Genomic DNA, 15092 nt, shown 5'->3' on the forward strand with positions numbered 1-15092 from the left:
CAGTTTGTTGTCATCGAGAAGTTTCGCTACCTTGACAAGATGACGTAACGACTTCTTCTTTCTATTATACATGTAGGTGCTGATTACTGTCATGTAATCATGATAATGAATAAAAAAAATGGTATAATGAACAAAAAAACGGTACAATGACAATGGACTGCTGCAATGGCCTCTTTTTTGGAATGCAAATGCACTTGGAAAAAAACCCTTGACTGTTTTTGTGAACAAAACCTCAGTTATGCATTGCATCCCTTCAATTGGGTTAAAAAAGCCTCATTTTTCTTCACTGTCTTGTTTTAATTGCGTGTCTAATTATTGGTGTGCTGTTCTTAATAGTCGCTGTTTCATCTTCCTGTCTTCCGTCGACTTGTTCTGAATTATATTCCACTCACTGATCCCCCAGACAAACAAGAGGTGAGTTTTATTGCACCGACTTATTTAAACTAGCAAAATGTCCTTTATCACAAAGCTGACAAAGCTGATGCAATAATATAATATCGTATGATGACTCTTACTGATCAAACTTCTTGTACCTGGTCTTGATCTCAATGTGTGATTTACTTCTTGAGTGTGCTACTTTGTAATGGACATCCTTCTTCCTCTAATGGCTATCTAAAGCAATGCTCTTCGAAGAATTAGGAAATGAGTTTTATGCACAAGGAAAGTTTCTCAAGTCACCCATAAGCAAAGGGCTTTTGTGGACTTAAGAATGTAAGACCACATGTACGGTACTAGTATTTTACTAAGATCACCGAGATCACTAGATTATACTGAGTAATTTTTAATTTACTATTTTAAGGAAATTTCAATAGAAGACTCTGATTTTATTTTCAGCATCTTGATTTAGATTATTGTGTTTGTGGTTTATTTTGCCTTTTCTTTCCCATTGCCTTGTGTCAGAGAACAGTTACTGTGTGTCTGTTGTGTTGTGATTGATTTTGCTTTTCTTTCACAATGCTTTGTGTCTTAGGACAGTTATCGTGTATCCTTCATGACTGAGCTGCGAATTATATTTGCGTTGATGCTCGGAAGTAAAAGAAAATATGTTGATCCTACTAAGGCAGTGCAGGTATATTGTGTTTAGTGCTGTTTATAAACCTTCTCAGGGTGCAAAGAAAGTCAGTTTTATGGCTTGCCATTCAGGAAAGCTGTGGCTAGCATTTACTAGCCCAAAATTCATTTCAACTAGCCCCCAAAACTTTTTGATAAGCAGGATTGATTACACAGTTCTTCTGTAATTTGAACCCCTCAAAAAACTACACTTGCCCATGGAGCAAGGTAAGAACAGAATTCACTAGCCCAATAGCAAAATCCACTAGTCTTGAGCTATCAGACACTACTTTCTTTGCTCACTGCTTTTTTTAAGACTCATGTACAATCTGATCTCTCTTAATGGACACCTCCCTTAAAAAGGATACCTAGATATTAGTGTTGGTCCCAACTTTTACGTAAAAATGGTGTCTCAGAACTGGGCTGTGCTCTTATATAGGAGACGGGTTTGGCCCCTGGTTACTTAGTTTTGCCTTTGGGTGGACAAAATCTTAAAGCTGAGCTCCCTGAGTTTCAAAGGTATAGAGCTTTTGAGCTCCTGGTAATTTTTGTGTAAGCACGGTCTTGTAGAGAATGGGGAGCAGCTGACTGTATAGTAAAAGAGTAGGGTGGGTTATGGACATCTGTATAGTAGGATGACACCGTGAAGCTGAAGATGATAATGAAGTTCGTTGCTCATCAGAACAGCAATTGTCTATCATTATTAAATTAAAAGACTGTGTTGAGGCTGAATGAGGCTGAGTATCTTATAACGAATTATGGAGATCTCTGAGGGTGTTATCCGTCGAGGCTGTAGGCCGAGGCAGATAACACCCTCCGAGATCTCCATAATTCTTCATATGATATGAAAGCCGAATTCAATTAACTGTTTTATCATTCATCCCTAGTTTAAAAACATAACTAAAACATGCTTACCTCTATTGATGCTAAGGTCATCTTCAGTAGTGCACGTTTAGGATTGTTCAGCTCCGCAAATATTCTCCAAATAGCAGATGTCGCCCTTCGAGTTGTCTTCTTGCTGTTCTTGCCATGTTTTTAGCTATTATTTTGCCTAGTTCTTACACTTGAAATGAGTGAAATGTCTGCCTTTTTTGTTTTCACAACCAAAACAACTCAACCTCATCCCCTGGTCTTCTTGGTTAATGGTGCATTAACCTGCGAGAAGGCTGCAGTTTTGACGTCATTGGTTCATTAAATGCAAAATTCTTCCAAATTTGGTCTTTTCTTTTCACCAGTGTTTCCTTCTTATGTCCACCAGGCAAAAGTCAAGTAGAGTTGATTGACTGACTGACTTTTATTTGGTGACAAATTTCCCATCTCGTGGAGAAGTGATGATTGATATTAATATTTCTCTTGACATAATTATCTGCATAAAAGTCAAGTAAGCATGTACCCAAGGCCCCCAGGTAAAATGGATGACTTCTGACTTCACTAAGTCTTGTTTCTCAGAGGAGATTTCGTAATCAATGCACTAAATGGATCATTCTATCTTTAATGCAGTGTTCTATCATCTAACATTACTGTAGTCTATAGCCCTCAATTACCACATTAGGTATAAGAATAATTCTTATTAATTTCCTGTAGGATGGTATAGTAGTAATATATTCTTGGCTTTTAGATATTAAAGGAAGCACTGAAATACAATGGCAGTGAAAGCAACCCTGGCAATCAACAGGTATCTTGAGCTCTACTGATCAGAACTTATTGCAGCTAATCATTTCAAGTAACTTCCCCTATCTATCAGACCAACTTCCCATTTTAGCTTTATATTTTCAATAAGCCTCTCTCTGTCAGGTCTTCTCCCCTCAAAAAACTACGGAAGACACAGCAGCTTAGGTTGGGCCAGAATAACTATTAATAACCAAAGGTTAGGCATCTAGTCAATGGTCAAAATGCTCTTGCCTCAACGCTGACGCTCTGTATAACTTTCATGTGATAGAAGGTCAAAACACGTGATCAGATTACAATTTTTTCAAGGTACAAACTCGCTGATAAATTTGGCCAGAACCAGATCTCTTGCAGTAACGCTTCTGTTTACTTTCCACTAGGATGTGAGTGAGTTCACCCACAAGTTACTTGAATGGCTTGAAGACTCATTCAAAGAAAAGAAGACTAGCAGCTCTCCAGCAAAAAGGTATGTTGTTATTTTAAATCCAGTTGGTAATTTACCAAGTCATATGTAGAGAGCACAATCCATAAAACATCAGAGCTGCAAATAATTTTTTGGATGTTGTTGGAAGGATGTATGACTGGCTAATTTAGCATTTTGGTAAGACAAAACAAAAATCTAATCTGAGTCAATCAAGGGCACATTACAAATTGTGCAAAAAAATTGTTTGTTTCCTAATTTCAAACCCAGAGGGGCTGGGTACATGTCTGCTTATTATGGGATGAACAACGTAAGACCCACACGTTCAGAAAGAGTATAAATCTCAAGTTTGGTGTTTATCGGGCCTATCTGGCAAGCCATATATATCGTAATAAATTTTCAAGTTTTGAGCTGTATCTTGCTCAATATTGGACCAAACTTGAGATTTTCCCTTAACTTAATGTGCTCTTTCTGAATATGTGGGTCTTTTGTTGTGTATTGGTTTGAAATTAGGCAATAGTAGGCTTGGGATTCACAGGTAGACTGATTATTTCCATAATATTATAGGTGACGAATTACTCCTTAATTTTGGCGCGAAATTTCAGCGATAATTTGTAATTTCACATGTGAAATTACAAAATTGCCATGGCAACCTTCCGTACGTCTCAGTGTCAAGATGGCGATGCAATTTTAATATGCCGTGAATGAAGATGTCAGGGCACAAAATGACGCTTTAGAAAACCTGAACACACAAGAGAACATCAAGAAGGACTCTAAAAGGTATTTTGCCGAAAAAGTCTGAAAAATTCTGAACTTTACAAGCCAAATTTAAGGTCTAAACATTTGAGAGAGTGGAGTTCTCGATCGATATAGTCCAGGATAAACATGTCAAAAATCCAAGATTGCTAACGTAATTCGTCACCCATGATATTAATAGGTAATCAAAGGCTCGGGAAATTATAAGGATGTGGACAAAACGCGCATGAAATTATTCCCTAATTTCACTCGTCACCATTTGATTACACATACTTATTGTACATTGTACTCATTATCTGTCTTCTCATTGGCCAAGAGCCTACAGCTCATTTTGGAAATCAGTGCAACCTACAGATTAGTTAATTATCTACCAGCAGATAACTAACTAATCTGTAGGTTGTGCACGCAAAGCATGATTGCAAATAACAATTGTATCAATTCAGGTTCCTTGTGACAGTGTGTTTGTCATTATTTTCTTCAAAACAATGTATAATATTTAAAGCAATTATTTTTTATTTACTTATTTATTTTTTTCTTTTCCAATACAACTTTATTGAACATTCACAAAAGACAATCTACAACAAAACGAAAACTACAAGCAATTTAAAGCAATTATGGGAAGAGGTTTTTGTGATATCATAAATAATCAAGGCGACTCATCCTTCAGTTTGGCTGATAACACTTACCTCGACCTTGATTATTCCTGATATCACAGAAACCTCATCCAATAATTGTTTATAATTATATTCATGGCAACAATGTTATTTCACTGATACAACAGTTTACATGCAGTCAAGGTATTTTTAATTTGTCTTTTGGTTTTAATTAAACTTTGTCTGGACATCAGTCTGACCACAGTTAAGATTTTATTAGACATGGCCCAATTTTATTCGGACATTGTTGATGACTAGCTGTTATCTGCAGCTCTTTACAAAGGTTATTTAATATTTAATTGTACAAGTTCTGGGTATGAAGGCTTGAAATAATTCCTGTCCAGTAGTTTCCATTGCAATTGGATTGCCTGTGGGTGAGTAACTTCTGATGCTCAGTTGTCCAATGATCAAGGGTATGCCCAAGTCATCTAACTAGGCATAAAAGAGGACAAATTATCATTCAGTGACCTCTGGCCAGCAAGATTTGAGAATTGCATGACCAAAAAGGACAAGGTGGCTTTCAGGTTTTTGGCAATCCCTCGGTGCGGCAAGTCCAAATCGAAAAACGTTGTAATAAATAGAATTCAAGGTTAGCAGTTGCATTTGAGCTACTGTGGCTCTTGTCCAAATTTCTAAAATCTACCTTCTTTGTCTATTTTATTTTGGTATAGGCTTAATCCAGTGGTGGAACTATTTTTTGGCCAAGCCAATGTGGAAGGTGTTTATGAAGGTTAGCTCCTCTTGAATCTCTGTGTTATGCCTATCGAGGCAGAGTGCTCTTTTGGTTAGTGCATTGAACTTAAGGTCGTTGTTGTTGCCTTTAAAAAAACACTTTTCCCACCCTTTCTCTCCCCTCCCCAGATGTGAAAGTGGGTACTAGCATAACAATAAAATCAACTCTGGTTGGTGTGTGTGTGGGGGTGGGGGTGGGGGGGGGGGGGTTGGGTTAAGAAGGTACGTTCTTGTAGGCGTCTCATGCCGCAAATACCAGTTTAAATTCTGGTCATATGGTCACCCTGTGGCTACAGCATGCCACAGGTCACCAAAACTTAAGATTTTAATTTTTCATGCAGATATTTATTTATAGTGGTCGCCGAATTAAATGTTGAATATCATTCCCAAAAACATTTTAATAAAAGGGTTTAAGATTTCAGGCAAAGCGTCCTTTCATAACCATATCACTCCTAGACTAAGATTGGTGAGATGATTTTTGAACTTCTAACTTTTAAGTCTTAACACGAAGTCCCATGATGTTGCCACTCAATTGAACCCTCTTATCTTTGAATTTTTTTTTTATAGGAGTTTGCAAATTGAAATTAATAGTAGAATTTAATGTAAATTTTAGCTTTGACCATTATTAGGAGTGAATGTGTTAACTCATTATGAATAAATATTGAAGCAGTGTAGGCTAGACAGGAGTCTTTTCATGGACAATTTCGTAGTCAGGTTTGAACTTCTTTTCACCAGTGTTTCCTTCTTATGTCCACCAGGAAAAACCTTCAGCAAAAAGGAAACGTTTGGAGCGTTTCCTCTGCAAGTACAAGGCTACAGTGACTTGCATGACAGTTTAGAGGGAGCCATGGCTCAGGTGGAGATTGAACCGGTTGGTTCTGAAGGAACACATAAATCAGGACAAGAGGTACAACTAATTCAGCGCCTTGATCAAACGTAGCTTGAGAAAACAGCCGACTTTTCGCGACGCCGCCATTGATTTCCTCGCAAAATTACGTCTCAGGAACGTCTGCAAAAATTCCATGCTGATGTCGTCTTACTACCCGGATCTGGGGCTCGTTTCTCGAAAGGCCTGGTAACTTTTCGGGCCGAGAAAAGCTGTTTGATGTTTGCCGTGTTTGCATTCAAGATCAGAGTTTCAACAACTTTGAAAATGATACGATGAAACTATCAGTTAACGAAGCGAAATTGAACGGTTTGTGGGCAAGGAACTGTGCTACTATTCAACAGGTGTTGATTTCATATTTTGCCTTTGGACCCGAAAAGTTACCGACCCTTTCGAGGCACGGGCCTCTTGAACGTGCTTCTGATTGGATGAAGCAAATTCCCAACCAATCAGAAGTACAACCCAGATCTGGGTAGTAACACGTTACCAGTATGGAATTTCTGCGCTCTTTTCTCAGACGTCATTTCGCGGGGAAACCAGTGATGGCGTCGCGAAATGTCGCCTGGGTAAAACGGTTAGATTTTGTCAAAAAACGTAGAGGGTAAACCACGTTACATGTCCACCGCGGACGGTTTTGTTTTATTTAGTAGGATTTCGACATGATAAAAGAAATACCTCTCGCGGCTAGCTGTGCAAGTTTTGAGCTTCTTTTTGTTGCCAGGATTTCTTGCCCGAGTTCATCGTCATCCTTTCACAGGTTTATAACGAACCAATTCAACGACCTGCTCTCAGTTGGCTTGTTAGCTTAATTGGTAGAGCGCTGCACCGGTATAGCAGAGGTCAAGGGTTCGAATTCCGTACAAGCATGAATTTTTTTTTTCAGGCTTTCTTTTCGCAACTGCATAAGTTGCGTATATAACTGCGATGATCTTCCTTCAAATAATTAGATTGAGCATGTTGACAAATAGCGCCGACAGTAACACCATTTTCAGGAGGCTTTCCAGAGGTTGAAGAAATGAAAAGGTTACATTAATCTTTAAAGAGTGATAAAACAACCTTAGCTTTAAACTACTTTGCCCAGATTTTGCAATCGTTTGAAGGCGTTGAGCGTTACATGTCATCACAATTTACCTTTGTGAGTTAAGTTGTGAATATACTTTCACTCCAGCACTGGTTCACTGGCCTTCCCGTAGTACTCAAGTTCATGCTGTCAAGATTCTTGTTTAACCAATCAACTGGCCGAGCAGAGAAGATTCACGATAGGCTACTGTTTGACGGCGTGATCTATATGGATCGGTAAGATATGAATTATCAGAGGATATGTGATTGGCTCACAAATCTCCTTCCACATTTTCAACCAATCAGAAGTTGAAACAAACCCGCGCAGGCGTGCCCTGTGCGTACGCTTTTTCCGCGCTTGGCGCCGGCTGGCGAGTTCTGATTTATTGATTGGATATCACGCGTTTTACTATTGGTCAGAGGAAAAGACCTTCCAAAAAATACCATATACTCTTCATTCTTCAATGTGCAAGCTTAGCCTCACCTGGCTGCAATAATTCCGGAGACCTAAATTGATCCAATAATTCTTAAGTCCTTCTCTAGAGTGCGCGATATGAATTCAGGGTAACCAATTTTGGCTCTTAGGGACTGGTCAAAAAGTATGGGGGGGGGGGGGGGCCGGAGCAGAGAGGGGGTGGGTCATGAGGTTTTGAGCCTTGTGCAAGGGGTGGGTCGTGCAATTTTCAGCTACCCTTTGGGGGTGGGTCACCCTATTTTTTTACTAACTATTAACGAGACAGTTGACTACACTTGTTATAAAAAACACAGCCATCTGGAATTATTGCTAAAATACTCACAAACCTGTTGTGCGAGAAAATACAAAGGTTGACAGGCCGCACATCTATACGGGCGTGGAACCCTCCGTCAACCTTTTTTTTTTCGGCTCTAACGAGCATGTCCTTTAACGATTTTCCTTTTTTGTGAGGAAGTGATTAGTGGTTCTTTTAAAAGTTATTGAAGTTATAGTTGGTTTTGTATAAGATTCCATTTTTTCATTCAAGCTTCCTTTATAGTAGACACTGAGGGCTGGTATTGCGTCACGAATGGCAATATTTCTTTTTCCTCCTTGTTGTCTTGTTTTAGGAGTTTAGACTCCCTTTTGTGAATTTTATTTCTGATAGTAGGTTTTCTATCAAAGATAGGGGGCACCCAACGAGAATATGGTTCAAAACCACTCAAACATAGCATTGTTAAACGTATTTTAGTATTTAAACAGTAGATATAGGCATATTTTTATCCCCTCAAAATTTTTCATCTGTTCAGATCTCCTAGCTGAAAGTCTAGTGATACGAAAATTATAGGAATCAAAACTTACCTTTTCGAAAATTTCAGCCAGAAAAAAGGCTCCCGAAAATTCAAGGTGACCTTAAGGTCAAAATCCGTTAAAAATGGCCAATTATACCATTTTTTTAGATGTTCGAAAATCCTAGGAGGGGCAGACAAGCAAGAAATTTTACAACAAATATTCCGAAAATTCTAGATCTCAAATCGTCTCTTGAACAGATATTTTCCGAAAATTGACGTTGGGTGCCCCTGAAAGATTGTGGGTAGCCTCCGTCCGTCAAGCGTTTTTTTTTTTTTAAATTTGAATTATTTTCCTCAAAGGTTGTTTCAGAGGAGTTTTTTCATAGGATTCTTAAGGCTTCACCTTTGACAAATTCTTTTTTAATATTTGGAGGGTGACACGAGGTGAAATGTGTGTGCAAGAAGCTTTCCGTTTGTTTAAAATGTGTCTTTGCATCAAGGTTAGATTTTTCCTTGAATCTTGTGCCTTTGTATACAACCGTGCCTAAAAATGTAGTCTCAGTGTCAAATGTTTCGGCCGTGAATTCAACAGTTAGGTGATGTAAGGTTGCTTGTTCAATGAAGGCTTCGATGTCTGGTTTACTCATGTCCCATAGGGAAAAGATATCGTGTATGTGGCATTTCCAAACTGTTGTTCTAAAGACAGTTTTGCTTAGAGTTGTTGTGTCAATATATGTCATGAAAATATTGGCAAAGGAATCAAAACTGCTGTCTTTGTGCCCATTGCAGTTCCATGGTTTTGTAGGTAGTGCTTTCCACTGAAGTGGAAGAAATTTTCTCTGAGGATCGATTAATCTACGCATTTCCGGCAAGTAATGTGTAGGAATGGGTTGTCTTTGTAGAAATTTTCATATGCTTTGTGACAGATAATTTCAATATACCCTCGTTTTGCTGTATATTTGTGTCAAGACTCATAGCGTCCATTGAAACAAGAAATGTTCGGTTTTTCACATTCGTCTTTTCAGTGAAAGGTATGATTTCTGTGATTTTGATATTGCTTGTAGCAGTGGATCAACAAATTTTGTCAAGCACAGAACAAGGTTTTATTGGATTATTAAGAGGAAACCGAACATCCATGTTTTAACTAGGGGGTGGGTCATGCAATTTCCAACCTTGCTTTAGGGGTGGGTCAGTCATTTTTGTGCCAAAGGGAGGGGGTGGGTCAGGTGTTTTTTATCAACCACATTTCCAAATGCTCCGGCACCCCCCCCTCCCCATACTTTTTGACCAGTCCCTTACTCAACTTTATCAGTCATTTGAGGAACCTTCCGGCTTTGATGTAATTTGAAAAAATTTAATGTAATTAATGTAATTTTCTCAAAAACACAGGACTTGAACTACATTTTGCCCATTAAACAGTATTATGGTATTGTTTTTGAAAGCTCTATTTGTTTGGTTTTACGACACCGGATCTAAAACCGTTGCAATCCAAAAGGGTAGTGTTTAAATTTTTGTTCTAGGTACATGGAGGGAAACAAAGAAGTCACAAGAGCGCATAGAGAGGAAGTGAAGAAACTCAAAGAAAGAAGAGCTATGCTTAAAAGTAGCCTCGAAAAGTAAGTGCATGAAAAAAAGAATCCATATTACAGTTGTATACTGCGCAACATCAGTACACACGGGTCAGGGTTTCGTGCCCATGCAATCGTTTAACAGTGGGCGACGATTGCTTGATGCTCATTTTAAGCTTCGCAGTGGGTTTCCGCAGCATAGCTTTAATACATGTTAATGACGTTAATAGATGATGGCTTTTGTCAACCTATAAATTGCTTCCCGCAGATACCTCAAGTACGGACAAGGCTCCAAACGCTGTCCTATCCAAGACGTTCTAGAGAGTACCCTCACCTTTGTACATAGCACAGCCCCGGCCAGTGATGAGCTTAGCTCTGATGTGGATATGAAAACCCCCATGTCTGGCTCACCCACCCCGATGAATACCAATCAAGCTACCCCCTCGCCTTGCCCCTTGTCGGAGGTCCGGTGGAGCCCTGCTCCGCGTCACGTGACAGAAGCAGAAGTAGCCGTGTTAGAAGAGTGCTTACGGAGATGGCGGCGAGAAATGGAGCAAGATGTTAAAGGTAGCTAATAGAAGGCTAGCGTTCTGATTTTTTTAGTGAAATGTGATTAATGTGTAGTCTTTAATCAAGAAATGTTTTGGAAGGGGGTCTTTTGCACACCGCAAGTGGGTAGAATTACACATATGATAAGGCGTGCATTTCTTAAAAAACCCCCAGAGACATTTTACCCGAACACTATCTTTAAAGTCTATTATTTGCGACAAAAATTAAGTTCTAATTGTCCTTAGCATAGGAATAAACGTTAAGACGCAGCGAGACAAATTGGCCAAGTTGTAACTACATAGTAAGAACTGCACTTCAAATAGCTCATGAACTCATGATATCTTCGTGAACTTTAAGAAACCAAGGTCTTCAATTAGGGGTTCTCCGCAGTTGCAGCAGTCAAATTGCAATGCAGGCACTCTGATTGGCCTTAAAAATATACAGACAAACAATTCTCTTTAACACGGACACCAAAGAGCCAGAGCCAAGTGTTCGCTGGAGAAAGGTGTGCATAGAGGTGGGGGTTGTAATAAGTTCGTTATCTTTGAGGCCAAGAAAAGCGATTTTGTAGACTTGTCAACGTGGCGCCGTCATTAGGAACTCTGGAAGTGATATTATTGTTGCATTCCTATTTCCCTCCCCCACCCCCACTCCCTTAAAGGCCCACGCCCACCCCATGATGCATTGCATTTCATTTCATCAACCGGTCAGATTGCAATGATTAACAATGCAAGCTTTTCAGCGCAAAGCCCCTAAATTCTATAGATTTTTCACGCGCGGTTTCTGGTTCAATTTTGCATGCGACTAAAGCCGCTCCTCATCGCTCCCCGTCGTTGGGACATTTCGCGAGAGAGACTACCGTCTCTCTCTCGAATTGTCTCCAGGTTCCAGGTTCGACTCCGAAACATTCCGCCGCGCGCGAGACGCGATAAAAAACCTGTGATACACAAGGTATAGGATGGTTGGCTAATCCGAAATATGACACCGACGATAATCACTTAAGTAACTTGTTTTTCTTTTTTCCTTCAAAGATCTTAACGCTCATCTTCGAGATACAGAAGAAAAAATTTCCACAATTTATGACGATGCTAGTCTTAAAAAGGTGAGTACGTCCAGTAGCTGATGTCTCAAATGATAAAATGTGTACAATTCCTTTGATAAAGAGTTGAGTGTAGTGAATAAAAATTGCAGGACAGTCTACCCTAGCCTGATTTTGAATCTCAGCCGAAGAGGTCGAGTGCTGCTATCACCATGGTCGCCTGCGTAGCATGGCGGTTTTGTCGGGCGCACTACTGAGCGGCGAAGCGCCAAAAGCGCGCGCGTACGAGCGGAAAAATAAAAAAGCCCCCGCCCCAATCTCCTCGCAGTTCACTGCCCTTGCCCACCTTCGCCCAACTTGGCTTGTTTACGCGCCCGACCAAAACTTCCCGATTCAACGTTTATAAGACTCGTTGAAGAGTGAAAATTTTAACTCATGGATACGCGCAGAATTGACCACTCCAGAAAATACCATTACATACCACGATGCTCTTTGTTTGTCAAGCCAAATTTTGGATAAGCATTATTTTCAGTTTCTCTTGAGGCCATTTTAACTCCCAAGAGAAACTGAAGACAATGCTTATTCAAAATTTTGAAGTGACAAACAAAGAGCATTATGGTATGTTATGGTACTTCTGGAGTGGTCAATAGTAGCGAATTTTTGAAGGCACTCTAATAATAAGCAAATGAGTCACTCACTCATTTTTCTTGGCCAAGTTCGCTGCGATCAAAGATCATTCTGAGCGTGCGTCGTGCGCACTGTTTACATTGTGTTGAATTTTTAGCTTTTCACTACCAAATTTAGCCAAAAGCAAATTTCGACCAAATTGTGAAAAACAAATGCAGTAAAAACCCGCAACTAAGAACCTACATTTTTAGGAGTTAGCCTAAACAGGTTCTTATATAAATGGTAGTTAACAGAATTTTAGGCTACTTAGGTTCTTAAAATGGGTTCTTAATCGTGGAGAAAAAGTAGTTAGTATGCTTTGTAAGTCTACATATCTTGCACTCATTTTTCTTTAAAAAACATTTTTACAACAATGGCAGTCTGCTTTTTTTGCTTCAAATATGATTCTTGCAATGCAGCTGTAATGTACTGGTTTGATTTTAGAAAATAAGAACCTGTTTTAAATTTCTTAGGCTAAATAGGTTCTTGTTTAGAGGGAGTATAAATGACCAATTTTAGGCTAACAGGTTCTTAATTTTTAGGTTCTTAGTTGCGGGTTTTAACTGTAGCACCATGTGAAAGTACAGGCAGAGAGCTTTCATTTGAATGGTCACATCATAGGATTTCGTCCACAGACTCAAAAGTTAGAGTCACCTTACAAAACTCCATCAAGCACTATGGCAGTGAAAGGGTTAAGCTTTTCCAAGACAAAGAGGGTTTCTATTAAATTCAAGAGGGATACGCCATAGTCGTACTTTGATTAATCGAAATGTTTTGTTTCTATCCAGTTACCGTATCGCCTGCACGCCGTTCTTGTGCACGAAGGTCAAGCGTCCGGTGGCCATTACTGGGCCTACGTTCAAGACCCCAAACAGCAGCGATGGTGCAAATTCAATGACATCACTGTTAGCGAGGTTACTTGGGACGAAGTTTCCCGTGAGTCGTTGGGCGGTTATCGTCACGTGAGCGCCTATTGTCTCATGTACATTGACGCTCGGCGCGAAGGCTGTATCGGCGCCGGCAGTGCAATTCAGGAGCTGCCAGCGGATTTACAGGAGCTTGTTGATAAGGACAATGCTGTGTTTGAAAGTGAGTTGAGAGACTGGGACGAAAAGCAGCTGAATAAAGTTACAGGTAATTAAAGTTGTCATTTGATTTTATTCTTATGAAAGTTTCGTCTTCCAGTAAGCTTTCAATTAACTTTAATGCTTGATTAAACAGCGGTAATGCTTGTTTAATACTGATTCACTGACTACAGGCTATAGCACCAACAAATTGACCACAGCACGACCTACTTATTACGGACATTGTTTTTACCTCCCACGCTGGAGGCGAGATCGCCATTTCCTTGTGGAGTTCCGTCTGGCCGTTTGTAGGGCAAAGGCAGAACCTCCTTCCTTCCTTCCTTCCTTCCTCTTCCTTCCTTCCTTCCTTCGTCCACCCTTCCTACCTTCCTACCTTCCTCTGACTTCCTTCCTTCCTTTCATTAGCCCTTACGTGTCTTTTTTGACGTCTTTGTTATATTGGTTAAACCTTGTGTGAGTGTTTGGAATGATTTTTTTTTGTGTTTCGTTTAATTTGGTGGCCAGGACCTTGTGTCTGAATTGACTAAATTTCTCCGCAAAGTCACTTTGAGGCAAGCTGTCCGCTTGTATTTATCGTAGTTGACTGACTGATACACTTTACCACGCAGAATCTCAATGTAAAGCCATTGTCCCCAGGCCAGACATTATCGTCGATGCCGAGTCTGTACAAACGTCTGAAAATGACGAAGAATCCGCTCTTAACTCCTTGGCCGAAACTGCGAGGAGCCTGGGAGTGGAGGAAGCGCTGACACAGTGGTGCATTCAACAGCGGACCAGACTGGAGAGACTCTCGCGGGAGTACACACCCGAGTACCCTGGAGATGTGCGCCTGGAGCACTTCGGTATCTATCTGATGAAGTGCAAAGCTCCTGAACAGATGATCAGCGTGGCCATACTGGAGCAGATTGTAGACGATATCAGGACACAAGAAGAAACGTGAGTACCCGAAGAGGGACGGGACAAAATGGGAAGGAACGGGACGGGACAGAATGACATGTGTGGAAAGCACGGGATACAAAGAGAACAGGGGCCTGTTTCTCGAAAGTCCCGATAATGAACGAGCCCATAAAGCTGTTGTTGTTTACGTTCTTGATTTCGGAACCGAAAAGGTTTTTTTTTTTTTTTTTTTTTTTGGGGGGGGGGGGGGGTGGGGCGAAAAGGAACTAGACGAAGCTGCCCAGAGAAGTGAAACGATACTCTCAATTAACGATTACAGGGTTGATTTCAAGTTGCCGGGTAAATACAACAAGTAGAGGAGGAATTAAACAGCTAGGGATTTTTTTTGGTCTTGAATTTCTTCTGTTTTCCAATAAAAGTAGCCGGAGGAAATCCCCGGTCCCCGGCTCTTAGTGACGGCCCTGCCTGCCGATTACCTTATCTCCACCGACTTATATCTCCCCACTCCCATCTCCCGCGTTTTTATTTCAGTCTCCTGATGGTTAAGCAGAGTGGACAGAATCGATTGATTGCTGAGCAAGTATCATCTAATCTTGAATACCAGGTAATAATTCAGTTACTGACCAGGGTTTGGAAGTGTTAGAGCTTTTTGCACGTGACTACTGCTTGTCCTCATTTGTGTATTTGTTTTAAGATTCTAGCTAGGAAGTAAATGGACCAAACCAGTCGTTTACGTTTTGCTGTTTCTGGCACATTGCCCAACTGTGCGTAGATTCATTAAACCATTTAAATCGATAATTCTAAAGTTTTCCTATAAA

General features: G+C 40.2%; 1 protein-coding gene across 1 annotated transcript in view; it reads left to right on the plus strand.

Moving 5' to 3' along the window:
• Positions 1–15092, plus strand: part of LOC140949840 (ubiquitin carboxyl-terminal hydrolase 25-like) — a 33429-nt gene that overhangs the window by 7313 nt on the left and 11024 nt on the right. The window contains exons 9-21 of the mRNA XM_073398980.1: positions 337–414; positions 971–1069; positions 2669–2725; positions 3099–3184; positions 5220–5278; positions 6039–6187; positions 7335–7462; positions 9991–10086; positions 10307–10605; positions 11619–11689; positions 13081–13426; positions 13986–14313; positions 14806–14878. Coding sequence (XP_073255081.1) covers positions 337–414; positions 971–1069; positions 2669–2725; positions 3099–3184; positions 5220–5278; positions 6039–6187; positions 7335–7462; positions 9991–10086; positions 10307–10605; positions 11619–11689; positions 13081–13426; positions 13986–14313; positions 14806–14878 — 1869 coding nt within the window. The remainder of the gene's footprint in view (positions 1–336; positions 415–970; positions 1070–2668; positions 2726–3098; positions 3185–5219; positions 5279–6038; positions 6188–7334; positions 7463–9990; positions 10087–10306; positions 10606–11618; positions 11690–13080; positions 13427–13985; positions 14314–14805; positions 14879–15092) is intronic.

Source organism: Porites lutea, chromosome 10, assembly GCF_958299795.1.
Source record: "Porites lutea chromosome 10, jaPorLute2.1, whole genome shotgun sequence".
Taxonomy (NCBI): domain Eukaryota; kingdom Metazoa; phylum Cnidaria; class Anthozoa; order Scleractinia; family Poritidae; genus Porites; species Porites lutea.